The sequence below is a fragment of the Fundulus heteroclitus genome, chromosome 15 (assembly GCF_011125445.2).
Source record: "Fundulus heteroclitus isolate FHET01 chromosome 15, MU-UCD_Fhet_4.1, whole genome shotgun sequence".
NCBI lineage: Eukaryota > Metazoa > Chordata > Actinopteri > Cyprinodontiformes > Fundulidae > Fundulus > Fundulus heteroclitus.
In genome coordinates this window covers 29,698,372-29,726,070 of record NC_046375.1, presented here as the reverse complement: position 1 = coordinate 29,726,070, position 27,699 = coordinate 29,698,372, and the positions used below count along the sequence as shown (strand labels likewise).

Here is a 27,699-nt window from a genome sequence, read left to right as displayed (position 1 = left end):
AGAACAGAGGCAAAAGAACCTACTGTGTAAAGATGCCCAAAGAAAGTGGAAAGAGAGTTTCAACAACCACAGTTTCCTGTACCAACAAGGACTGAGAGGCCACTCAGTGAAGAAGAGGCCATAACTTCAAAAACAATATAAAAAAAACTGTCAGATTACTGTTTAAAAATTCACTCAGGCAATGACGACTTTTAAATAAAAAAAAGTAAAACTGAGGTGTTTGGACATTGACGGAAAAGGCGAGGCTGAGAACACCATCCTAACTATGACGTATGGGGGTGGCAGTATCATCTTATGTGGGTGTTTACTGCAGGACGGATGGCTACACTTAACAAAATGGATGGAATTACGAGGACAGAATGTTCTACAGAAATGTTGAAGCAACTTGTCAGGACATCAGCCAGGATGTTACTGATTGGGCACAAACGAACCTTTGACAAAAGTCAGAGTTTAAAAGACAATTCCACCAACCACTATGGGGAAGTATATAAGCTTCTTAATTTGAATAAAGTTTAGAATAATGATCTAAAAGAATCTCTGATTACTATAGCATTTAGCGAAAAACATTCAAGTTATCCTAAATCCTCACCTTAAACAGGAAACGTTTAGTCCGAATAATCTTATCTGTCTTAAACTCTCTGTATTTATTACATTATATATTATAACACAAATCTATAAAATATGGGTTTCACTTGATGTAGTGGGTGCCTGAAATAAACTTTTCACTAATATATTCTAATTCATTTAGACATACCAGCAGTTCATGCTGTGAGGGCAGGATATGTAGAGTGCACTTTGATGTGAAAAGCTAGCCGTGCTTCGGCTGTGGTAAGGCTCAGGCGTCTGACACATTTGTGCATATATTCATCGGATATTCTCATCAGGACTGTTTTCCAGGGAAAGTGGAGGAAAAATGTGTCAATGAGGAGAAAATGTTGAGGAAAAATCCAAACAATGTTCTTCCTGAATCCCCACAGGATGTCAGCTGACATCTTGACAAAGCACAAAAAAAAAAAAAGAAAATCCTGACGTTGATGCCTGTCAAATAGCGGCGCCATCTTGTTTAGCATTTCTAACAACTGAGCGTTCAATCAGCGGCCTCCTGCTGGGGGACGCCGGAGAATCTTAATCATGTTTCACCATGATGCCGTGGGTGCTAAACGCTAGAAGCTGTACAGGAAAGGCCAGACTCAGTCTGCCTCCACCATCAATCAAAATGTGTCAAGAGTCCGAGAGTGAGGAACGGCTTCAAGTGGTCTGGCGCGGTTGGACTCTCTCGGCAGGAGTTGGCAGTGAAGCAGGCAGCAGCACTGAGAGAGCTGCGGGTGAGTCAATCATTATTGCAAATTTGTGACTTCGGCAAAAAGAAGTTTTAGTCTTAAAGGGGGACATGTGCTCTAAAGTGGGAAAATAATGATAAAACAGGAAATAATAAATCACAATCACCTGTCTTTTAAATTAAGTTGTGTTGTTTTACATCCTGCTGCCTATTAAATTACAGCACAGAGCCTTGAAATCTCAGTATTGAGTTTTGTAACGTCAGCAGAAAGATGTTTCTGGCAACTCTAGGGTCTGTGCTGTGAGTGCATTCCTATGTTTTTTTTTTTTTTTTTTTTTTACTTATTTGAATTTCCTGCAGTGCTGGGAGCAGGATCGTTGTTGTTTTTTTTACTCAATTGTGGTTTTGGTTTCTTTTAACTTCTTTTGAACCCATGGCAATAGTTTTATGTATTATTACTTTGGGGATGCAGGAGCAATCTGATGCTGCTGAAGTTTAGGTATTAAATATCTGCTGAGGCCTTTATTGACTCAAAAACATATAAAAAAGCAATACAACAATTCCATAGTCCATGACTTGTAAGAAATGAATTTAGAAACAAGATATCCCCACAAATGCTTTTTTTTTTTGGGTGGGTGGGGGGGGGGAAGGGGTTGTGTTGGCTGAGGTATGTCCCCACAGTTCAGACAGTGACCTAAATATTGTTCAGTTTTTCTGTAGACGTTTCATTGTATTTATGTATAATGGAAAGAATATGGTATTGTAAAGAACTTTATAACCTTAAAAAGTTTACTTCATACCAAGAAAACAACATGTACTGGCCTGTGGTAAAAATAACAACTAAGTTTATTTCAGTATAACTATATCAGAAACACAGGGGAAGCTGGGAAATACACCATCTGAAATCCCTATGATCCCACACGCCAATGCCTTTCATCACCAGACATTTTTCACCTTCATATGATATGTAGCTATGCCAGGTAATCAGTGATTTAAGTTAAAAAATGTTGTGGCGTAAGCATCATGACTGAGAGTCACCATCATTCATTAGTGCTGCTGTGGGACTGATTATGTTTCTGACCTCTGGCAGGAGAGCAGCAGCTGTGGAAGGCGTTTCACTTTGGCAGGTAATGTTGGGTTGCCAGCTGTAGGCTTACAGCTGTGGATTTACAGCTTCACTAATATTACAGACATGTCTGAGGTGTCCAGATATAGCTGTTGCACTGTTTGCTGCTGCACCTAATCAGATGAAGCTTACCTTTTGGCTTATGTAGGTACATTGATAAGTTAACACACCTTGAATGTATCACAAAGAAGCGTGCAAATTGACTAAATTGGCTTTCTTTCTTTTAATCTTAGTATGCTATTACTAGATGTAACTTCTTTTCTTATGTTGTAAATCTGCCCAGTTTCTTATTCTTATTTTGTGTGTATATACATTCTATCATATACCACCTGGGATGATAAAGGATTGTTGTATTTTTATATTCTATTCTAAATCAGACTAAACTAAACACGACTCCAACTGCTGATGGTAGCAAAGTACTTCCAACACAATCCTGGGTATATGTAGAATATGCATCAACAGGCAATGGTGTTCCATGTCACATGGCCTGAGTGATAGTCTGGGGCAAATTCACTATAACTGCCCACAAACGTTTGTTTAAATAACAAACATCTGTAGTCGCAGTACGCATGCCCAATACGCTCTCAGTAGACAGCCGTGGGGAACAAATTATACGGCCCCAAGATCAAATCATCCAATAAGAATACTGGAAATGCACACGTTACGTTTACATTCTACCAGATATTGTGCGACCATTTAGTATTGGTTGTCCTCGGTAGCTCATTAAAGGATTGATGTGAATCCTTTGTCTGTTAAATAAATGAACAATACGAGTGAGCCATTATTTGTAATTTTATTTAGAAAAATTACATTTAGCTTTTAAAAATGTCATTTATAGTGCGTTGGTTTATGCTAACTTACCTGTTTAATTTAAAATTTATCAAAGTCAGGTTGTATGCATCACAGAAAAAAAAAAGTTAGTGCTAATAGGTGTTTTTGTGCCCTACTTAACTTATCATGATAATGACTCAAATGCTTAATGTGGTTGACATGATAGAGGAGACCTAAAGTCGGAATAATTTGGCAAATAATTATCTGACTATTAAGTATTTTGAATATTGGCCTTTCAGCCTAAGTTGGGCTAAAGATAAAACAATGACAAAAGGTACCTTTCTCAGACATTTAACACACCCCTTAATATTTAGCAATTTTATTAGGATTACACAGCTTAGTTAGAGACACCTACTGTTTATATGGGCTAAACAATAGAGCCATAACAAAAGATCCTAATAAAACATTTCTACCGGAACCTCCAAAAATCAGACAGTATCCACGGTAACTGCTTCATTCTATTAGTATTTACAGTCTTTCATAGACATTTAAATCATAAGCACGCTGCATGACAAGTGTTTTCCACCTCTGTTATTTATAGTAATAACCCAGGCAAATTCATGTTCTCATTTTAATACATGCTCCCCTTCAGGCGTGCATGATTACAGCCAGACTTCTTGAACTAATTAAGCCCAAGGTTACCGTCCCTGCCGAGCAGCTCCCATGAGGATTTTGCTAGACAGCTTTAAAAGCGCTCCACAAAGTGGGAGATTTGTCTGTGATTCACCACGTTAACGGGAGGACTTCATTACGAATGATTATGCATAGATCTGAGGGAATCCTACATTCTTCCATTCATGCCACATTTCAATCACTGAGACGGCTCAGATGAGCTGCGACGTTCAACTATATCAACATTGCTTCTGTTTTCACAAGTCTTTTCCCGTCAAAACACTGACAAATACATTCTTTCACATTTTATCCCAACACAGCAGCACTTAATGCATCTTCTTGGTATTTTGTGTGACAAGACGACAGCAAATAATTGTAGAGTGGAAGGAAAAGTTTCAAATATTTTTAGAGAGATAACGGAAAAGTGAGGTGTGTGTTAGGATTCAGCATCGCCAAGTCAATACTTTGGAGAACCACCTTCTGCTGCAACTTTCAGGTTCTGAATGGCTCTACCAGCTTTGTGCATCAAGAACCTGAGGTTTTTGCCAATTTTCCTTTGAAAAACAACTCAAGCTCAGTCAGAATGGATGTAGAGCCTCTTTCAATGTCACTGTAACACACATCTGTATGTTTAGGGTTGTTTCCCTGCTGGAAGGTGAACCACCAAGACCAGTTTCAAGTCTTTTGTAGTCTCTTCCAGGGCTGCACTGTATGCAGCCCCATCCACTTTCCCTCCCATCAACTATGAGCTGCTTTACTGTCCCAGCAGCAGAAAAGCGCTCCCACAGTGGGATGGTGCCACCACCACGTATCCATATGCAGATGATGTGTTCTCTTTACTCCACCTTGATCGGTGAGCCAAGGAGCAGAATTCAGGAACTTTCATTCATCCATTTATGCTTACAGTTTTGATTTTCTTTTTCCTGGTAGGAATTGAATCTGCATCAACAGGTAAAGTGATAGGCTGGTAGAGCTCCAGCATTACTGACAGCCCCATCAGCCCCTCGCTCCACTCTACAGCTGCAACCTGATACAGTTGAATTCCATCACCTGGGGATAGAAACTCTCCCTCAACAAGCTTTTGTTTTTCTTTTCTCCTTAAAGTGGAGATGACAGGCTTTGTGCTTTTGTGTTTGTTGGATATCTCATCAACCAGTTGAGGCAGTCTTACTAGGCTTTGTATAAATTCTTTTAACCGAGTCCCAACCGAAGTTGTTATTTACACTATGGCTGTAGTTAAAACACTCAAAAAAGACAAAAAAACTAATTTTTTTTCTCTGTAAAATTCCCCAGGAGTGACTGGGATTATGTCTTCTATCTGAGATAATCTGATGCTTTTACTCTCAATAGTTGCTTGTTGTTATCTAATCAATACAATATATCTTTTGAAAAACAACCAGAAGGGAATGGTGTTTTTGCCAGGTTTAAAATATTTCAAGTTTAAAAAAATGCCCTGAAATTATACAAACTCTCAATTCTGTTCTACAATTATTGAACAACTCAAGGACAATCAACAACCTAATTTTGATTTCCAATTGGTCAGAATTCTTATTTATAACACGTGTAACACTGTTTCCTCTAAAAATGATGAAAACATTTACTCCTAACTTTTTTATTTATGGTTCCAAACAATTGTTTCCATGTATAAAATAAAAATCTAACAGTTGTTTGTGAGTTTTTAAATTCCTAGGCTCTTGTTTTACGAGGTGATCCATAAACAGAATGACAGATTTATCATGTTAGCCATTTGCTGTGTGTAGTTACTCACATCTTGATTGGACATGTCCCAGTACGGCCGCTCCCCGTAGGACATGACCTCCCACATGACAATGCCGTAACTCCACACGTCGCTCGCGGAGGTGAATTTACGATACTGGATGGCTTCTGGTGCCGTCCACCGGACAGGAATCTTACCGCCCTGTTGAGTAAAACACAGGTCAGCGGCTGGGCTACAAATCAGACTCATGCAATCCTGCATCCTCCCCTAAAACATCAATTAAAGAGAGCGTTTCAGTTCTACCCAGAGCCAGAACATATGAATCAGTAATTCTGGATAGACCTTAAGTCACAGAAAGGTACAAACATAAAGTTTTTAAAAAGACTTTTCGAGCTGTGAAAAATGTGATGATAATTATATGCACATAAAGCATATTGTGTTAAAAGTCTTGGCTATAAATTTCCCACAATTTCTTACCAGTTATAGAACTTGCTCATTATGTAAAGCTATAGGTAATGCTGCAATCCTTGCATAATCAATGGCTCAATTTTTACTTCATATTGCAGATGTTAACCCTATTACACATCCTTATTACCCATTACAGCTTATTATTTTTCTCATATTTAATAAAAAGCACCAGTAAGATGTTTGTCTTTCTCTAGAAAAATCCAATTTAATGCCAGACACTTGAACGCTGCCTCTTATCTCCAGAAGTGTGATGGATTCTTCTTCTTCGTCTCATCATTTAATCAGGAAATGTCTGGTTTTACTGAATCCGCTCGAATAAAAACTGCTATTCAATTACAAGCCGAGCCTTTAATAATGACAGATGACTTAGTTAACATTGACATATAATAAACAACCTAGAATAAAGGACAGGAAGCAAGGAACTAAAGGTATTTTTTTTTTTTTTACAAATAAGGTATAAATGAATACATTTCTTTTATCACTTTCTCTAAAAAAAAAAGCATAACAGAAAATTTAATCATGGAGAATAAATTTGGTTCAGCTCAGTCTGCATAACAGAAAGTAAGTAAGCACGTCTTTCAAATTAAAAGGCTAAGAGGGATTTTACTGGATTGTCTTCCAATAGATTCAGGGATTTTAACTTGTCACGGTGCAGGAAGGCATTAGTATTTACAGCATCATGTTGCAAATGTTTTCCTTCATTTACAGGAAAAGCTTCAATTTTTCTTCCTGCAGTGAAATAAATAATGTGGGAGGAAAGTCCAACTTTTACTTCTCTATTGGAGAATTACTAAAACTTCTCACATAAATCCATAATGGAATAATTAGACCTCCAGCTAACTCATAAATAAATGAAGACATTAGTGTGTGAAACTGATCTGCAAGCGTTTATGTGCAGCATTTGAGATCTCCTTCAGAAGCATCACAGTAAGTAGAAAAATATCACACGACTTCCATGACAATAAAAGGTGAAATCCTGCCTGTAACCTTACATTTTAAAATATTTTCTTAACTTACAACCATACATTTTAATGCATTTCATTGGGGTTTGATGGGATAGACCAACATAACTGTGATCACCAAGCTAGTAAATAGAGTCGGCCTGTGTGTGATGCAGTCCAGACCTCAGAGAACACTGGGGAACACACAGCATCGTGAAGACCAAGGAACACAGCAGGCAGTTCAGGGAGAAAGTTGTGGAGAAGCAAGGTTAGGTTCTAAATCAATGTCCTAAATATTGAACACCTCACAGAGCTCCGTTCAGGCCTGCCAAGACATGGCTGTCTACCTAAACTGACTGGCCAGAGAAGGAGAGAGCAAATCCCTAAAATCCCACAACACATGTACGGGAAAAGCAAAGCAGGTGGAAGAAGGTGACCTACATGCACACCTTTACGGGCATCACCCTGAACACACCATCCCTATTTTAAAATGTGAGGATGTGAGCATCAGCTTTTGGGGATGCTTGTGGCCAACCTTCTCTCTGACCTTCTGCTGTGTTCCTCGGTCTTCACGCCGTTCGTGAGCGCTGTTAAAGGTCCGTGGTAAAAAGTTCAAGAGGGTACAAATACTTTTGCAAGGCATCGTGAATAATTAGAGTTGTGTGATAAAAAGTAAAAAACCAAGGCAAAAAATACTAGCGAACAAAGAGAGTTCTTCTGCAACACACCAAAGAACCATGGTCCAGGAAGTCCTCCCTGTTCAATCTTTAAAACAGTTTTCTTTAGAAAAAAGAATCCCTCTCAGATTTTCCATAAGCTGGTTTCAGCCATTGTTACGAGGCAGTGGCTCCAGGTAGAAACTGGGTTTTCATCTCTCTCATTTAGCATTTGTCTAAACATGTACTCTCTTAAATTACACACATTTAGGAGAATGGTCATAAAAACAGCATTACAAACCTTCTGATCAAACAGCGCCCGACTGTACAGCATTAGCGGATAATTAAACTTAGAACTAAAGCCTTGCTGAAAAGCCTCTAAATTGAAGTTGGCGTTACCTAGAAAACTGCCTGAGACTACCTGGGCACGCTCGTCTCATTCTGCTCCATTTTCATGCACCAGCAGCAACTTGATTAGAGAATTCAGACAAGGCTCTTGGAAGGGAGAACAAGCACTTTAATTGACTCACAGTTGTTGTGTAGACAGCCTCGGGATCGTCCTCTATCACCCTTGACAGGCCGAAGTCGGAGACTTTACATACGAGATTGCTGTTGACAAGGATGTTGCGCGCGGCCAGGTCTCGGTGGACGTAGCCCATATCAGCGAGGTATCTCATCCCCGCCGCTATGCCCCGCAGCATTCCCACCAACTGGATGACTGTGAACTGACCGTCGTGTTTCTGCGCAGCACACAGACACACAGGCGGGTCAGCCATCTTTGCGGACCAGAGGGGGGGATTGAGGTTGCGAGGCTGCAGCAGCTTTAGCAGAAGATTTATGATATTTATGCAGCACACAGATCCCCCTGCAGACTCCCTGCTCTCTGGGACGCTTCGGCAAAGTGCAGCGAAAAGTTGGGAAAAGATGCTGCGCCGACTTCGGAGGTGATACTCACCCTGAGGAAAGCATCTAATGAGCCGTTCTCCATGTACTCGATGATGATCATGACCGGTTTTCCTGGGAAGAGAGAGGAAAAAAAGAGTGGAGCAGATGATTAATGAATACCTCGTTTTTATTTGGCTTTCTTAATACTTCACAAGACAATGGCTTTGCCAAAACCCGGTTCAGTTATTTATAGCTATGTTTCATTTGCTTTTAATTAAACGTTACCATCTGCTCCTTTTATTAGTCTCTAAATGAGAAAATGCTAAAAAGACTGTGCAGCATATTTAACCAGACGTACACTCCCGATCAAAATCTTACTCTGCAACTTATTGCAAACTGCACGTAATCTCAAACAGGCTTTTCATCAGGGGATTCAAAGTTTCCGACAGAAAAACCGAGAGCAGAACTGTTAGTGACGCTGTAGTGAGTAGGCCCAGTGTTCACACTGACGCATTCAAAATGTGTTGCTTCATTCTGTAAAGCTTGACCGTAATGGCAGCATTGCTCCATGTGGTGAAGACAACTTCATGAAGCAAATCTGCGGTCTGGAACTGCCATCCCATTTTGTAAACTTCCCCTGCCATCCGTCCCTAAATCTTTTCAGAGCGGGTTAGATCAGCGAAACGTGGAAAACGTGGAGCAGGATCCTAAACAGGTACTTTAAAAGTCTCTGTTGCCGCTGCACAGACGAGGACCCTCTGCCGGCAGGGATGCACGGTTCAACACCCCCACACGGCCAGCTGTTGGTTGATGCCTCTGCGTACTGGAGCTCCTTTACTCCTGTGAATGAAAACACCTCCACTGGGCTCTCCTTTCCATGCCAGTAAGATTTTAAGCCAACCAGGACTAGGAATCTTTTTCTAATCAGCCTTCCACCCTTCAGTGTCCCATGCTTGCTGCTCCCTTTCAACACATAGACATAAACAAGTTTGTGGTGTGAGTGCAGAAACGGGCTTTGACAAGGTTTTTCCTTCCTAAAGCCACTCTCCTCTTCAGGCTGTCTCGTGGTTATTGGTCGGCAGGCCGCACCAGTGACCTTCGCAGACGGCCTGTGGAGTCTTTCAGCTCAGTACGCATCAACAGCATTTACGTTTTGTCCCAACTCCCCCACGATCTTTAAGAAATGTAAAACGTTTCTGTGTCCAGCCTCGGCCCCCGTAGGGCCCTGTTGGAGGCCTAGCTGGTGCATCTTAAGGGTCCTGCCACGTTCAGACAGAAAGCCTTTTCCTCTCCACCATCGGGGGCGGGGGGGATGGTTGGGGGGGGGGGGGGTGGTGGCAAGACACCATGAATCCCTGACAGAAAATCTTATGTACCTATTATGACATTTTAGGACTATGATTTCAGCCTTTGATCAGCTGATGATCCTGCTGGAGTTTAGATAAAACCTTTAATACTTTGTCTTCTCCATTTGTTTCGCATCTTGATGAGCTCTATTTGCAACCTGGTTGTGATTTAGGAGCACAGAAACGGAACACTCATCTAAAGAAGCAACATACCGCTGCTATTCTATTCAGGTGAAGCTGCAACTCCCACCTCTTGTCACCACCCCCTCCAGGTGGACCACGTTGGGATGGTCGAACTGTCCCATGATGCTGGCCTCGCACAGGAAATCCCTCCTCTGCTTCTCCGTGTAGCCCACTTTCAGCGTCTTGATGGCGACCGACACGTCCCGCTTTCCGGGCAGCTTTAGTCGACCGCTGCACACCTCCCCGAACTCTCCTACGAGGGTTGAAATCAGTCATGAGTGAAGGGGCCCAGTAGGTGTAAAAAGGGGAGAAAAACCTCGTACACTTCACAATGACAAATTTATTAGTGTATTTTGAGATAAAGCAGCTGTGCAGCGCTGGAATACAAATTGCAGCACGACACCTTGTTATACTCAGGGGACTGTAACCAAGACCTATAATAAGACATGCTAGAGATGCATAGATACTGTCATTGACCGCCTCGGTAAAACCCATGTGGCAGCAATTTTTCACCTGCGGTTATCTTTGTGACTGCCTCCGCCAGACGCAGACCACACATTAATTGCAATGAACTTTTTCCCCTCCTTGCAATTGCTCTATCAATATAAGATGCATGAAGCTGTGTCCCCATTCAAGGTGTAAATATTTGCCTGTCAGCATGATGTATGAGAGAAGGTAGCAACTAAGCAGGAAGAGCTGAGGAAGGGCTCACCTGCTCCGATAACTCGTTCGATTTTAATGCAGGAGGCATCCAACTCCTTGGCAAATTGATGGACAGCCCTGTTTGGGTCCTCGTAGGTTTCGGGGTCAATGTAGGTTTTGGTGCCTGGAAATTTAACTGTAGAAAGGTAAGAGGATTACTGTTATGATTAAATATGCACACTGCGCGCCGGCAGGCACTTGACAGGCAAACGATTACCGAGGCCAGGGATTCAGAGGGAGCAGCTGAACCATCCGCTGCTGGTGTAAAAAAGCCTTTAGACTCCTGAAAAGCCTGCACTACCGCATAGATTCAAGTGACCTGTGCTTGGTGCTTTTTTATCAGGTTGCCGGTTACCTTTTACCCCTTGCAACAGACAGAATACTTTATCATTCAAAGAGACAAGTGGTCGAGGAGTTATTTTTTTTTTTTACAACAAAATCAGTGATTTTAAATATTTTAGGAGCTCTCAAATTCTGTTGTTAAGCCTTGAAATTACTTACTTAACCCTTTTAAGGTTAAAGTAACTACTGCTTAATTTTCTTATTTTTCTGAACATTTCCCAGAGCTACACGGTGGCGCCAGAGCTTGTATTGTTACCTAAAAGCAGAGGCTGCCTGGCTTGAGAGCTCAGCTGGGGTCTTTGTATGGGAAGTTTCCATGCATGCGCTACTCCGAATTATGTTTATACCACCATCCTCATACTGCATACAGGGCTGTGAAAATGGACATGCCCCTGATTTTTGCTTTTTAGTCACACTTAACTGTTTCTGATCACCAAACTAAATTTAGTAGATGAAGATAGCCTCCATTGATATTAAATGTACTTCTTAAATTATTATTTTAGCTGTTAAGGTAAAAACAACAACAAAAAAAACAACAACAATATGGTGCTATGTAAAAAAAAAAAAGAAAAAGAAAAAAATGTTTTTTACCCCTCAACCTTATAGATAGATAGATAGATAAACTTTATTCCGGACTCATGGTCCAATAAATACATACATAAATAAAATAAATAAATGGATAACAATAAAAACACAATACCATTATCAATTAAATAGGCGCTTTAAGAAGACAGGAATACCAGTGTCTCCACAGCTTAGACTGGTATCGGATTGCACTACGTGTGGTGTCAGTAAGTGACAAGATAATATCATTGCCAGATGCATTTAACCTACAGATAAACTTATACATTAACTTTCTTAAAACAGCTTGTAGGGTATTGACTCTTGCTGTGACAAACATCTCACTCGCACTAGTCCATCTTGGCCATTTCAAAAGTACCCGCAAAGCATTATTATAGGCCACCTGCAGCCTTTCCAGGTTGGTTTTCTATATGAAGACCACAGGTGAGCAGTGTACAGAGAGGTACATTATGCATTAAACAGTTCCACTTTGACTTCATCAGTACATGCACCGAATTTACGTGCAAGGGTATTAGCTTGAGCATACAACATTCTACATTGTCTATAGATATCATCATCGTCTGACAGATCTTCTGTGATGATGTGCCCAAAATACTTGGTTTTGTTTGTAACACCCAGCACAGCATTTGACAGCCGAAAATCTGGAAACTCAATAGATTTGTCTTCTTTACTCCTTATAATTGGTTGATAACACTTTCTCTTCACAGAGACCTTTCAAATCCACCACATTGAGGGTTTACCAGTATGAATAGCATATTTGTGGTCATGCCACAACATCTCAATTGGATTTAAATCCACAATATTTGGTCTCATTCCAAAACCTTAATTTTAGGCCACTCAGAGGTGGACTTGGTTGAGCTTATGAAAGTGTCGTATATAATGCATAGCTGCATCCCTGCTACCTAATTTCGCCAACTGCTACGCAATTCTTGTAGCAATGCCTCAAAAATAATATTATTTATTCTCAAGAGGCTATGCAGGTGCTCAGTATGCACAGATGAAGATTCACTCAACTTTGTATGTCTGAGTTTTAGAGTTGTTCCAGTTGATAATAGGTAACTAATTATCTAATTATTAACTAATTATCAATTATCAAAAACATATCTAACTACTTGGGGGCACTCAGTGACATAACTATCAACCCCAGCTGGTCAGTTAATGTCAACATATAGAACAAAAAAGTATTGTTTCAGCAAAATTATCACAGGTAATCCAGATGGAGGAGGATGCTGCAAATTCATGTCATTCCACTCAGATGCACAAAACATGTGTTTTTAGATACACTAACATATGTGGAAAGCTAGGAAAGAGCAGCTAAGTGTCTGAAAAGAAGTAATGACACATCTTTCCTTTTAACTGTTGACTGCAAGGTTAGGCTACAGTCCCCCGGGATCTTAAGTAGGATTAAGGGCAAACACAAAATAGATGGAGGGATTTTCACAAAGTCACACAAGAGTTCCAGATACTTCTATCTGAGGAAAAAGTATGATTCTCAAAAGCCTGAAAAAATATGTGAAAAACAGTAATGTACATTTCCTGATGTCTTTGGTCCTTTGTGTTTGAAATAAATAAACAGAGAAGGATTCAGATTGCTGATTATAAAGCACTTACTGCTTGAACATTCCCATGACATTTTCAATTGCAAACCTGATCACTTGTTGTCAAACCGTTGTGGGAGATATTACTTTGGGCTGGAAAAATCAGCCCTTCTTTCTATATTTTGATTTACAGATAAAATGAATGATTACACACTCTGTAAAAGACTCAGAATGAGAAGTGACATTTGAAATGGATCTCTGGGAATAAAACTAAAAGAGGTTTCACAATAAACTATTCAGCTATTCAGTATTATTTTGTTTGAAGGATATCTGAGGCAGAGGATTTAAAACTTCAAAGAAAACAGAAGATATAACTTTTTTTAAACGCTATGAAACAGATCATGAATATTCATAAAGTAAGAGGGCGAAGTGTGTTGGAAGGTTATTATTTTGCATAGTGGCACAATTAACAATAAAATATAGTTTGATGTATTAAAAATCCCATTTGTACAAATGCACTAGAGGTTTTGCATGAAACCTGAAAGCCAATAAATATAATGTAAAACAACTACTGTGATAAACTGAACTGGGCCTAAACATCTCAATACAACAGCTAGAGAGAGAGAGAGAGAGAGAGAGAGAGAGGGGATAGTGAAAAGATATCCTGGCCAATTCACTAGTGTAAACACAACAAATCCATTGTGCTCTGGGGAGAGGACGCTGGCAGCGGAGATTTCCCTCCACTTGCTCCCATAATTGCTTCGTCCATCCAAGATGTCAGTGGATCTGATAGTACATGTCTTATCACAACTTCCTCACTTGTACATGGCAGACAAATTGGGTCTACGCGTTGGATCTGGCTTCTGTCGCCCTGACAGCCTCTCGTCATCCAGTACTGCACACCAGATGCTTCCATTAAACTCTATCCACGCTAGCTTTGCTTGTGTTTTCTCCCCCCTTTTTTGTAGCAGGTGGGACTTTGGAGATACTGAGCTGCATTTGTCAGATACTTAACGGCAGCCAGCCTGGGCTCAGCAGCATGGTTTTTATGCTTTGTGACACTCCTGACCCTCTGCTTCTAAATCAGCAGTTAGCCAACAGCGCACATCATTACGGCTTCACTTGGTGAAGCTGTCTGCAACTGCATCTCCAGGGGCATCATTACGGGTGGTGCATCAGTTAAAAACCTCCCATGGCAAAGTATGTGCAGACGAGGAACTCTGTCATTCGCTAAGAACCACCAGACATATATTTTGAAGAACTTCCCTTTACATCCTGGTCAACCTTTTACTCCCTCACCGGCGGCTGTCACAGGCTTGCATTTGTGGTGTCCTGACTTCTTCATCTCCAGCACGGAGTCAAGCCAATCAGCAGCAGAAGCTGGCTTGATAGATCCCGGCTGTGCCTCAAATGAAATGAGCTGGGATAATGGTCATGCTGGGGGGTGCTAATGAGTTTTAATGCATTCTTCCTGCTTAGTCTTGAGCAGCGTGTCTCTGTACAAACTAAACATACGTTGTGTATTTTGGGCAGATGAATACAAGCACTCACACTGGAAGTAGAGCTCCTCATCTCCCTCCTGATCGGCTTTGCTGTACCCGCAGTGCCTGTGTGAGGGAGGGGTGGAGAAAAAGAGAATGGCAGAATCAACAGGGAGAAATTAATATCCTAAACTGCTAGAATTTTAATGCGCAAACTAATGCTTTGTAAGACAAATCTGTTAAGGCACCCAGCTGAGCAGCAGGAGCAGCAAAGCCAACAGCCTGGCTCAGTCAAAGTAGCTCAGCTAGCTAATAATGTCACATATCACACAATAGTACATGCACTGTAGAACACAGTTTAACATATCGTGGATTGTTATTCTGTAATCTTAAAATACTGAAAGTTTCCCACGTGCGCATTGTTTGATGTACAAATTTAAGAAATCTAGGACACAGCCAGGTCAAACAAACCTTGAACAACGAGGCTGGACTCAATGAAAGACATTATCCTCATGTGTTCTGTGTAACTACTGTCTCTACTATACTGTATGACACACTGGAACCCAGCGCTTCAAGATCATTTTAAAACAAATTTTAGGCTGAATGAAGACAAAATCCGCTGTGTGAATTTTAGAGACGTGGGCTTATATCAACACATCATCGGCGTAGGCTGATAACCTTTAAATGAAAAACTGGCACCAAGCTGAAACCCAGCTGAGGTTAAATTTGGCTGGGTTCCTCAGAATGGTTGCCAAAGCCTGGGAGACTGAGAAACTAGGTTACATGTTCAAACAAACCTTAATGCAGAAAGAACATTTTGGAGTCACATTAACAAACATGTAAAAACAAACTAAGCTTGGGTTGTCTGTGTATGTGACAGACCATTGTTAATCCCAAAATGACATGTAATATGTTTTTCTTCAGAATATTTTCTTTTACTTTAGTTCAAGTTTTAGACTCACATAAAGTAGAGAATTGCTAAAATGCACACAGGAGTAAATTCTGATGAATTCATCATGACAAGCAGGTTTGGCTGGAATTCTATTCATGCAGGGGGGATAATGACAATGGACTGAGTGGTTTGTGATGATGGAAAAAAGTCTGCACCATACTCCATCATGCCCTCTCCATGTCACACACAGGAATGCAGGGCCAAAGCTCTCTCTGTGGAGTGCTTGTCTTATAATGGCTCCATATAAACAGCTTAAAAATTTGGCTGGAGGTTGGTGGGTGGTGGTGGGAGGGAAAATGGTGCATCACAAGCCATTAGCGCAGCATGCCACGAGATGATGCATGCCCATGTGTGCGTGTGCGAAGACTCCACAGCCGTGGAGGCCTGTGAGTGACAGAAAGGCTAATTGACAAGCGCAGACTCACAGGAGCGGAGAGTCAACGGGGCCCGCGAGAGCGTACCTTCTCCCAATGATGAAGCCGAACACCATGAACACCAGGATGATGGTCCCCGCCACGGCCACCACGGCTATGATGATGACGGGGTTCTGCTCGCTGGAGACAATCGCAGCTGATGAGAAACAAACACAAGCAGCGGAGAGAGACAGACAGAGATGCTCAGTGTGAACTTCACAACATTGAAAACTGCAATCTGCAGGACAGACAGTAATTAAGTCCCAATGAACAGCATGGAGATTGAAAACCACCCCACCCCCACTTTTTCCCCCTGAGAGAGAACTGGGATAGGGGCTTTTCTATTTTAGTCGTCCTTATACACACGGCTCTACTGTTTCAGAAAGTGGGCTTAATAGTCCCAGACGGCGACGGCAGTGCCCTTCATCTCAAACAAAGGCACATTCAGGTTGAATTGTTTCCTATTCAGAGCTCTCACGGCCCTCTGACTGTTTGCACTGAAAGTGTCGATAGCTCCCCAGAACAGCTTGAAGCAGCTTCATATAGAGTCAGCGCAACTGCCATACCAAGGGGAAGTTCATGCATTTTAAATCAAGTGTATCTGGAGGAAAAACACTGACGGAAAAGATGAAGAAGCATGCCAGTATTTCATCAGCTGTTAGTTTGGGGATGGGGAGGAGAATGGAGGATAGGTGGGGTTGGATGGGGGCTCTCCACTGCTGAATTATACACCCGTGGGTTTCCATCTTGAGACTGTCACACTGAAGTCTGCAAGCTTAGTGAGCTGGTCATGGACCGTTCATTGGGCTGCAAGATTCTACCTAAGTTACTCAGGGGTATCATTATTATAATGGGCAACAATTTTTAAATATCTAAGTAGTTTATGCACATAAATTCCAACATTAATTTATTGAAAATAAACTGTGTTTTAGCAGTTAATGCTAACACCAGCAAACATATTCAGCTCCAAGAGCACACGTTATTTTTTCTCGCCTTTTTATGCAATGGCCATGTTATTTTTGGAAAATATTAATGGCAGCATTAGGAAAGGCTTAAATGTGCACGTGTGAAATTTCTGTTCTATCTGAGCAGGTCTTCATTATGGTCACATCACATATTCATATGTTACCAACATGATTTTGCTCGACATGGCTATCTCTGGTTCCAACTACTGCTCGAAAAAGTAAAAGGAACACTAACATAAAACATCATAGATCTGAATGAATGAAATATCCTAATTAAATACATTGTTCTTACATAGTTGAATGTGCTGATAACAAAATCAGAATTATCAATGGAAATCAAATGTATTAATCTATGGAGGTCTGGATTTGGAGCCACACTCAAAATTAAAGTGGAAAAACACACTAGAGGTGGATCCAACTTTGATGTAATGTCCTTAAAACAAGTCAAAATGAGGCTCAGTAGCGAGTATGACCTCCCTATAAAACCTGGGCATGCTTGTGATTAGGTGGCATATGGTCTCCTGAGGGATCTCCTCCCAGTCCTGGACTAATGTATCTGCTAACTCCTGGACAGTCTGTGATGCAACACGGGTTGGTGGATGGAGCGAGAAATGATGTCCCAGATGTGCTCAGTAGGATTCAGGTTTCGGGAACGGGTGGGCCAGTTCATAGTATCAGTGCCCTTCGTCTTGCAGGAACTGCTGACACACTCCAGCCACATCAGGTCTAGCATTGTCTTGCATTAGGAGGAACCCAGGGCCAACTGCACCAGCATATGGTCTCATAATGGGTCTGAGGATCTCATCTCTGTACCTAATGGCAGTCAGACTACCTCTGGAGAGCACATGGAGGGCTGTGCGGCCCCCAAAGAAATGCTACCCCACATCATTACTGACCCACTACCAAACCAGTCATGCTGGAGGATGTTGCAGGCAGAACATTCTCCACGCTGTCTCCAGACTCTCACGTCTGTCGCATGTGCTCAATGTAAAGCTGCTTTCATCTGTGAAGAGCACAGAGTGCCAGTGGTGAATTTGCCAATCTTGGTGTTCTCTGGCCAAAGGCAAACGTTCTGCACAGTGCTGGGCTGTAAGCATAACCCCACCTGTGGACGTCAGGCCCTCATACCACCCTCATGGAGTCTGTTTCTGATCATTCAAGCAGACACATGCACATTTGTGGCCTAATGGAGGTCATGATGGAGGTCATGCTGCAGGGCTCTGGCAGTGCTCCTCCTGTTCCTCCTTGCACAAAGGTGAAGGTAGCGGTGCTGCTACAGGGTTGCTGGCCTCTTACGGCCTCCTCCACGTCTCCTTTATAGGAGGAGTCTTGGTAATTGCCTCTAGTTTGCACCTGTTGTCTATTCCATCAACAGCAGGTGAAACTGATCATTAATCAGTGTTGCTTCCTAAGTGGACAGTTTGATTTCACAGAAATGGGATTGACTTGGCGTTCCATTGTGTTGTTTAAGTGTTTCCTTTATTTTTCTGGAGCAATATCTTTCATGGAGTGAAAAACTTATTTAAAAAGTGAAACTTTGTGATGAGGTGTTAAAAAATGTGGACAAAACCTCCTTATGATGTAAATATCCAATAGGGATGCGCAGTTAAAAAAATAATAATATTGTTTGGACTGATAAACATTAGCCACATTTGCCATTTCACACAGCATTATTCTAACTGCAATAATCAATGTTATATTATTTTAATATTATTTCTGAGATGACAGAAAGGATAGTTTCAGATGAAATGTGCAGCTGCATTAAGGTGTAAATTGAAAGTTTTTAAATGACACGTTGAAACACAAGGACTCAAAAGAGTCTCACAATTTAATTTTCCAGCAAATGCCCTAAGGATCTGTTTCAGTAAAACAAAAGACATTACAGGGGCTTACTTAATGACAGTTACCCTGTAGGATGAGTTTATGGAGGAAAAAAGCTGGTGGGAGATTGAAAAGAAACAGCCTCATATGTATTTATTTATTAAAGATCTCATAATGCGAGACATTTCGATCCTCAACACAAACACCTCTGAGGATCTTCCAATAACACGCAGGGCAAAGCTAATGTAACTGATTAGATTTAAATGACTATATCCTCCTGACACTACAGGAGCTTGTCCTTGTGCTTAGTGATTTTCCTGCAGCATGTTGTCAGCATAAAGTCAAAGCAATTTGTGTTTGCTTGGCTTCAAAGTAAATTATTTCCCTGGGCTATTACTGCCAAAGCTGGGAACCCACAACAGGTTGTGTGCATATAGGTGAGACGGAAATACTCCATCCCCGAATGAATCCCTAATAGAGCATTCACATCCAGAACCGAACCTTCATCAGCTATCAACAACGACAAACATGTTCACCAAAAGTGTAACTGAAAATATTTCCAGCGGAAGGCTGGTGACACAAACCTAAAACAAACCATTTCAGGTTTCAGTGTAGAAAATGAACAGAATATGGCAGATATACTAACAGTCCATACCATTGGCTTCTTCTTTGGTTGTTATCTCCAGTCTGGGTCCAAAGGTTCCGTATCCGGCCTCTGTTAAAGCCCGGATCTGGAACACATACGCTGTGCTAGGCTTCAGGTTGTCCACTGTAGCAGAGGTTGATTTGGACCTCACTGTGGAGTAGATCCGGTCCTTCTGGTCCTGCACGAGACAAAAACGGATGTATTAGCATTTACACCAGTTACCGTTCACAGGGTACACCTGGGGTTCAAAAACTTACTTAGAAATCTTTGCTTTCAACAAGCAAAGATAAATCGAGGTAATGGATGTAATTATCTGCTTTTTGTGACTGTTTGAGATGACAAGACTCAGAATCCTCATATTAATATTCAAATGAGGCTTTCTTTAGAGACAGACAATTATATTGCAAGATTTAGTGTAATGCATATTTCCACAGCATTAATTCCATCAGAGACACGCCACTTTACCCGCCTGACTGCACAAAGTCTTTTTTTAAAAGCAATTAAAACTTTTTTGTTTTCCCATTCCACTTCCTTCGGCTTTGCACGTAGTTTCATTTCTGTTCACTTGCCGCTTAGCAATTGCTAATTAAGTTGGTTGCAGTTACTTAAAACTCACTGCTTTCACAGCCCACCTTAAAAGGCTTACAGAGGCGCAAAGGAGTTAAGTCCCACCAGAACAATGTTCCGGCTGGGATGCATAAAAAAAACAGAGCCTGTTTCCTGTTTTACTAAAGGTCAACGGTGAGCCCAGCTAGAGCGAATGTGGACTCCAAGCACATTCTCAGTATCAAGTATTCTTTTCTTGTGGCAAAAGCAGAGAGAATGTCTTTTACCCTTAGAATTGGTTTAATGAATTTGAAAAAATCCAACTTTTTTTTCCCGAGAAAGCTTAGAATAATATGTGCTGTTATTTGATTTGACGTGACGACAAAATCAGCTAATTTAGCTTTAGTGAGCTAGCATTGGTTAACACCAGCAGGGTTTGACATACAAATAATTTTAACCCTAAGTATAAATCTTTATTTATCTAGATAAACCTTTGTTGGAATTTACATTCTCTTCACTAAGAGGAACCTGTCAAGACAAATCAAAGCAGAAAAGCTCCACAGACACTAAGAATTGTTGGAAACCCCTATTTTGCTCGATTACATCAGCCAATTACCAAATTCACCCGATATTCCACATTTTATAAGTCAAATTTTGTAATTAGTTCCTCATTTTCCACCCTGTGAACTGGGTCGGGATTCGCCTGGAGTTGGATCAGAGGCTGGACACTGGATAATCAAAGAGCAGCTCATGCTTGCATTAGAGTGAGACTGAATAAAAATCTTTCTCTAGTGTTAAATAGAGAAATATTTATTTAGTGTTAACTAAATAATAAACTGTGTTCCTTCTGCAACACATAGTCTTGTTGGCGTAGAACATATTCTGCTCTGCACCAGGTCTTCCTGTGGAAACCTCCCCTCAAAATAATAACACATTTTTAGTTACTAATCAAACTATCCTAATGTTACTGTGGTTCAAAGGTTTATAAAACAGCATTTGCACAAAGTGTGACATATTTGATAATGAATCTGACAAAAGACAAAAGAAGTTGAATCTGGACCTAGCCATGTTTTGATAAGCCACTACTTTTAGTCTGTTGGACTTGTATTTGCATAAAAATAGAGCCGGTCAATACATCTAATCACAGCTGATCTTGAAACATCCATTTGTGAAACAACACAATCTCATGAAGGAATGCTTGCAATACTTTGCTTTATTATATGTGGCAAAAATATTCCTGGTGCCATCTATTAAAACTTCTTGCAAATAATTATTTGGCCGCTTGGTAAGAGTTTCAGTATCATTCATGGCCACATCTGAGATAGAGCCCATTGAGCAGCGCAGCAAGAGTTTTGAGGACACTGTGATGATGGAAAAGAACAGATGAGTGTGGATTATGTGGGTTAACAGCAAATAATATTGCAATATTTAACAATAAAATGGCAACATCATGTTCTTCTGATACTGTGCTATATACAATAAGAAATATGATCAGTTATCCACTAAATGTGTTGCATTACTGCTCATAACCTCCAACAGAAGCCCACCTCACTTTGCACTATGCATTCAAGAAACTTTCTTTCAACCTTTGCAAAAGCAGATCATATTTTTTACACTAGATTATGAAAAAAAACATTTAGGGTTTATTAGAACAGTATTCTACTAAATCATTATAAAACGGGACGCAGCATATGTCTTGTCATTGGTTATTAAAGCCTAACCATTGGAATCTCAGCAGGATGTTACTTAGAGGGAAAAAGGGATTCCAGTTACACATAAAACAAGTTCAGCTGTAGTTTGAAGATCTAAAATTAACTATCTTCAGTACACCTGGAAGAATATTTTTTTACCTCTTCTATAAACCAAAATGTGATGATGTACTTTATTCTTCACATAAACAATAGGACTGTGTTTAAAAACAACCTTTTGGACAATGGTTATGAACAAAATGATAAAACTATCTCCTTTATTCTTAGCAGCTTTAATGAATCCCACAGCACTGCAATGTTTGACTGAAATCATCTCTACCAGGGCCAGTCCACCAAATATAGACCTAAATAAGTTTGATCACATTCCTCTGTCAAAGCTGCATGGATTGTGTTCTTTGTTGTTGGGTTCTGAGCATTTTGCTCAGCAAAAGCCCAAATGGAATGCCATGGTCTGTTAGGGGTGTTGTCGTTGTTTCCAATTTTCCACTTTTACAGTTGGGCAGAGCTCGACCACAGTACGTGACACGGGAGACTGATTCGTCAGAGTGTGTGAGAGTCTGTGGCCGGCAGGACTGGCATCACAGCTCTGCTTCCCTGCCTTTGATTTGCTGGGTGAAATTCGCTCCATTAAACCTGGTTGTAAAAAGCTGATGTGTTCAGACTTGAAACACAGGGAGGTAGAGCTATAATCTATGTGGAAGGTAAAGCAAGATAACAGTAACAGACTGCTAATTCTGGCACGGCTGCAGCCTAAGGTGGTGTGTGTGTGTGTGTGTGTGTGTGTGTGTGTGTGTGTGTGTGTGTGCGCGCAAGGAGGTGCTCGAGAAGGACCACAGCCTGATTAAAATCTTATGAGCATCTCACTCATTATTGCAATTATAAGACAAAGAAGGTACTTGCAGAATCTTGTGAACTCCACTCACAGCAGCATGCAGACAGAATCCAAAATGAACGAGTTGAGAAAGGTTGATGCGAGGCTGAGATATTTCGGAAAGAGACATAACAAATTTAAATGTGCTGCACACTCACTTTTTCGTAGTATTTGATTTGATATTCGGTGATGACGCCGTTGGGCTGCTGCGGTTCCTGCCACGAGAGCTGGATGCTGCGCTGCTGCACCTTCTCCCTGATGACATCGCTGACCTGGGACGGAGCTGTTTAGAAAAGGAACATGTCAATAAGTGGAGGGCAAACCTCCTCAGCTCACACCCCCACACACACACACACACACACACACACACACACACACACTAGCCCCACAGAAGCCTTTTATCAACACTCAGTGGCTCTCATGAGCCGATGAATATTCACGGAGGCACCTCGAAAATGTTTACACCCTGTGGTCCAAATTTCAATTACAGAGCAAACGTTATCCCAGCCAGTGGAAAAGCGCAACATGTAAACCATGAATGACAATTCACTTCAATTAATCCCAACATTTCTAATGGAACAAGCAGGCACTTCTCCTTGACGACGCTGCTCCTCAGAAAGCCTCTCAGAGGGAGAGGGCTGTACCTGTAACCTTGTGACACCAGTCTTATGTACACCAATTACCCCAGGCTCTTTGCATGACTCATTTTAAGTGTCTGCCTGTCTGGATTAAGTACTGTGACATTTAGGTTTGCTAAATTGGCACATATGTAGTTCTAGTTTTTGCTTGATAAAAGTATATGAACTTAAAAGCTGTGTGTAGATGGAGCTAAAATCTAGATTTCTGCCATGCCATGTGCATCTTCTTTAACCTCCTCTGAGGGTGGTAAAGCATCAACTGCTAGCTCTCCTACTGCAACAAATCTCTTGTGTTTAATGTTCTATTACTGTTCTATTACTGCTACGTGGCTTCGGCTGGTGCTCTTAGGACAACCAAAGCTAGTTTTTGACCTGTCTCCATCACTGAAAAATCTGGGGTCATGTACATTTTCTTTATGTAAGATGCGACTTTTCTGTTTGAAGTCTTTGTTAGTAACATTACCAAACTTTTTTTTTCCTGCAGAGATCACACAATGTCCTACTCGGAACAAAAGGTATAGCCCATAAGCCTCAAGAGATTTTCTTCTCTAAGCTGCAAAAGTCACCTGTTCTACAACTGGGCAGTTCATAAATCACAGGATTCTTCCACCACCTTTGCAGTACATCATTATCATTGCTATCCTGGTAATAATCACCATCAGTTTCAGCACTTTCCTCCAGTCTCCCAGGGAAGTAAATGACAACAAACCTTTTGGATTACTATCACCCTGAGAAGAACAAAAAAAAAAGAAGAACAAAGAAAAAAAAAAGTTCTTACTACCAATGTTAACTCCAAACCTCTTTTTTTTGGACAAACATAGTGTGTGTTGCTCTTGAGGCAAAACACATACCGAGATAAAACGTAAGGATATCTTAGCAAATTTAAAAAAGGATTTTCGAGGATCCCATTAAGTAGCAAAGAGATACTTAAGAGTTTTTTCTTGTTTTCTTCTTTGTTCCTTGGAGTTTCAGAACAACATCATTTATCTGTTTTTCCTCAAAGGAGAAAAACAGATATAGAACAGAGGTCTAACAATATATTCATCTCGTAAAATGAGATAATGCATGATGTTGGGTTCACCATAATGAGACAATATTTAACCAGTATCTTTAAGGAATACTAAGGCCAAAACAACACGAAGCCGAACAAAGCCAAATTAAGATATCTGCACAGAAAGGTTTGAGTGTAGTGATGAAACTGCCTGAAGCCAAACAAGTCGTAGTATGCCTTGTGATACGTTACCACGCCAGTGGTACCGTGGTAACGTGGGAAAGTGTTGCAGGAAGATGAAGAAGAATGGCCACGGCTATCACGGCTAGAGTAAGAAAAGAAGGTTTTATTTGGACTAATGATGAACTGCAACATGTCCTCTGAGCTACACTTGACGACAAGACCAAGAAAGCACGAAACAGTGGGCTGAGAAGCCTATGAAGTACAACTGCAACTAGCACATGTATGTTAAAGGAGAAGCATGGTATACTTAGACTTGCATTCGCAAATGTGCCAGTGTGTAGCCGGTTATGCGTTTAGGGGTGTCATCTAACCAACAAAGAAGCTTGTCGTATACACCCAAATCCTGCTTCATCTGGATGGGGCCTGAAAATCATCCAAATGTCCAACATAAAGGAAAAAAATCTGAAGAACGGTCATAGTCTGTTTCAATTAATCTTGAATCAGTGTACAATAGTCCCTTGTAGTTTTAAATAGTCCATATATTGCAGTTTCCATTATTGTTTCAATCTTGGGTCATCCTAATGCTAAAAATAAACAACGAACCTCTGAATATGGTCCTTTCTGTCTTTCTAACTAGAATAAAAGTTTCAGAAATCCCAGAGTATGTTTTTTAAAAAAAAGAATAGAATACAATAGAATGGAATTCAACTTTATTGTCATTGCACTGTCACGAGTACAAGCAACGAAATGTGGTTTGCTTCTATCCAGAAGTGCTATACAGGATATAAATATTTATTCACAGGTGTATGTACAAGCAAAAAGTAATAGTAAGGGACTATAAAATGTTAAATGTGTATAAATATAAACATAAATAAAAATATGGGAGCTATATGCACAGATTTTACAGATTATGCAGAATATACCGGACATTAGGAAAATAATTATATATGTATTAGCGGGTTTATAATACAAGATAAATAATGGCAGATAAGACTTAGAGATTATATACAGATTGTATACAAAATGTGTGTGAGGGGAACAGTCCATGGTGTGTGTGTGTGTGTGTGTGTGTGTGTGTGTGTGTGTGTGTGTGTGTGTGTGTGTGTGTGTGTGTGTGTGTGTGTGTGTGTGTGTGTGTGTGTGTGAGGACAGTCCATATGTTATTATTGTATGGGAGGATGGGGGGTTACAGTCCTTATAGTTGTGTCAGGAGGCGTTCAGGAGCGTGACAGCTGTGGGAAAGAAGCTGTTCCGGTGCCTGGTGGTTCTGGTCTGTAGGTTTCTGTAAGATTCTTCTACACAGATTTCTGTAAAAAATCTGTGTAGAATTACCCGGTTTTAGTTTGATCATTGGTCTAAGTATTTCAAACAAACTGCAACGAGTCTAAGGAACTCAAGACTTCTTGAAAAAAGTGCCATACGTGGCCAACTGTTGGCCAATTAGCGGTTACCTTCATATCATGTCTGTCAATCTGTCACTGTTTAATTTCCTTCTAAAATGTGCCTAAATAGGTCGGGTCTTCTTCTATGTTTCAAAATCAAAACCAGCTTTATTTGCCATGTATGCGTACACATAGGGGGATTTGACTGGGGATTGTACAATGCTCACGATGTGCTTATACAATAAGGCAATACCACAATAATGCAGTAATAAAAATCAAGCCTAGTCTGCAGCATAGAGAACACACTATAAACAAGCAGACAGATGACTCCTTCACAAAACAGACTTCAGTTTGCAGAGGAATATTGTGCTATGCTAGTATCATGGGATCTTCTGCAACTAACTGTTGCAATTTCCGAGTTGAAACAAGAGCCAATGAGAGAAGCCGCCTTTTACTCAACGAACAAAAGTGCTGAAGAGCCTTTTCTATGTTCAGTGATCCAGTGGGGGTGGACCTCTGGAGCCTTGATACAGCCTGACCTCAGATTGTTTTAAGATGACCTGCTGCTAATGACTCTGGCTGGATTAAAACCTCATTAGGCCTCATCGGCATTCCTGACAGTAATGGCTGCGACAGCGAACACCCAAGACCTTGTAAAAAAGATTGCTGTTGTGACATGTCCCCTCATAATCCACCCAAAACACAAGAACAATGTATCCTTTCTCTGCGCAGTCAGCTGGTAACAGGGACGATTAAGTTTTCACTCCCCAGACACAACAAGCTGTTAGTTCAGCTTGACTTCGTGTAATTTGGCTGGTTGTCTGCCACCGACCAGAACTGTTCTCTGAACTGTTTACCATTCTTATTCTGCTTTGACTCTGTAGCTGCTAAGTTTAAACTGGTTAATTATCCTCCCCTGCAGATGTATTTTTCCACTATGAACAGAGAGATTTACAGCTGTGGGCTAACGTACGTGCACAGAAGACTGTGGGATCCTGTCTGTAGTGCTTTATTGTTTGCTTTGATTGGATGCTAACAATCCAACAAACAGAAATTTTATGAACATGAGGGATACTTTTTTTATGAGCAGAGAATGATAAATTCTCTTTTCTAATTCTCTATATAAAGAGGATTATTATAAATTAATTGATATAAATTTTAGAACGCTCAAACATATTTTATATGTAAGTTAAATCTAACAATTGATGAGCTTGAAGCAGCACACATAAAAAAAGGCTACCTTAGTTGTGCATGAGATTCTAGTTCTTAAATCTTTGCAATGCTCTTGGTTTCATTAGGTGCAGAGCAAGACTTTTCATTAAACATTCAAGAGCTAACATAAACATTAAAGGATTAAGGCAGCTAATGGTTTCTAAAAGCATAAACCATAGAACGGGTGCAGCCCGTGAAGCCTGTGCCCTTTCTACTTCGATAAAGTAATAAGGAACCTATACACCAGGCCTGGACTGGGACCAAAAAGATGCCCCGGCCTGTTTGGTCGTGGCGAACAAACATTTTTTTATAAAGCACAGTAGCCAACATGAAAGAGAGTAACCATGTCCAAAATGTCTACACTTTCTCTATGATTTTGGGAGAGATGGTCAGAGGGCCACAGTTCCCATCCTCTAGTGAAAGGGGTTGTCAAACAAACACTGCCCGATATGTATTTTCAGTCCATAATGAAGTATACCGTTCATACAAATAAGACAATTAGACCAACAGTAAGGCAAAACATCCATGTCCAAAGAAAATGTGGTGCCTTAAAGTATGAAAAACAGTAAGAGAATATGAGAGAGAGATGCAGAGACAGGAAGACAAACACAAAGAAATACAGCAGGGATCAGTTTAAATAATCTAATCTTACTTACAAAAATAATCTAATAGTTTAGCTTG

The 27,699-nt window shown here is 40.6% G+C and overlaps 1 protein-coding gene and 1 long non-coding RNA gene across 8 annotated transcripts in view; one reads left to right on the top strand and one right to left on the bottom strand.

The window, feature by feature from the left end:
* Window positions 1–27,699, bottom strand: part of epha7 (eph receptor A7) — a 135,912-nt gene that overhangs the window by 9,473 nt on the left and 98,740 nt on the right. The window contains exons 6-14 of one of the 6 annotated variants that reach the window (XM_036147119.1): window positions 22,771–22,895; window positions 19,496–19,664; window positions 16,067–16,211; window positions 14,760–14,815; window positions 10,757–10,870; window positions 10,112–10,297; window positions 8,586–8,647; window positions 8,161–8,370; window positions 5,617–5,766 (exon numbers count right to left, since the gene is read on the bottom strand). In XM_036147119.1, coding sequence (XP_036003012.1) covers window positions 5,617–5,766; window positions 8,161–8,370; window positions 8,586–8,647; window positions 10,112–10,297; window positions 10,757–10,870; window positions 14,760–14,815; window positions 16,067–16,211; window positions 19,496–19,664; window positions 22,771–22,895 — 1,217 coding nt within the window. Of the gene's footprint in view, window positions 1–5,616; window positions 5,767–8,160; window positions 8,371–8,585; window positions 8,648–10,111; window positions 10,298–10,756; window positions 10,883–14,759; window positions 14,816–16,066; window positions 16,212–19,495; window positions 19,665–22,770; window positions 22,896–27,699 lie in introns of those variants that run through there. The other 5 variants (XM_021311044.2, XM_021311048.2, XM_012853395.3 and 2 more) reach the window with 5 other exon arrangements.
* LOC118566076 lies at window positions 1,276–5,485 on the top strand. Of its 2 annotated transcripts, XR_004932777.1 has the most exons (4): window positions 1,276–1,325; window positions 2,370–2,406; window positions 4,484–4,701; window positions 4,779–5,485. It is a non-coding gene; the product is annotated as an uncharacterized LOC118566076 (long non-coding RNA). The 2 variants fall into 2 exon arrangements; XR_004932776.1 differs by having other exon boundaries at window positions 4,484–5,485.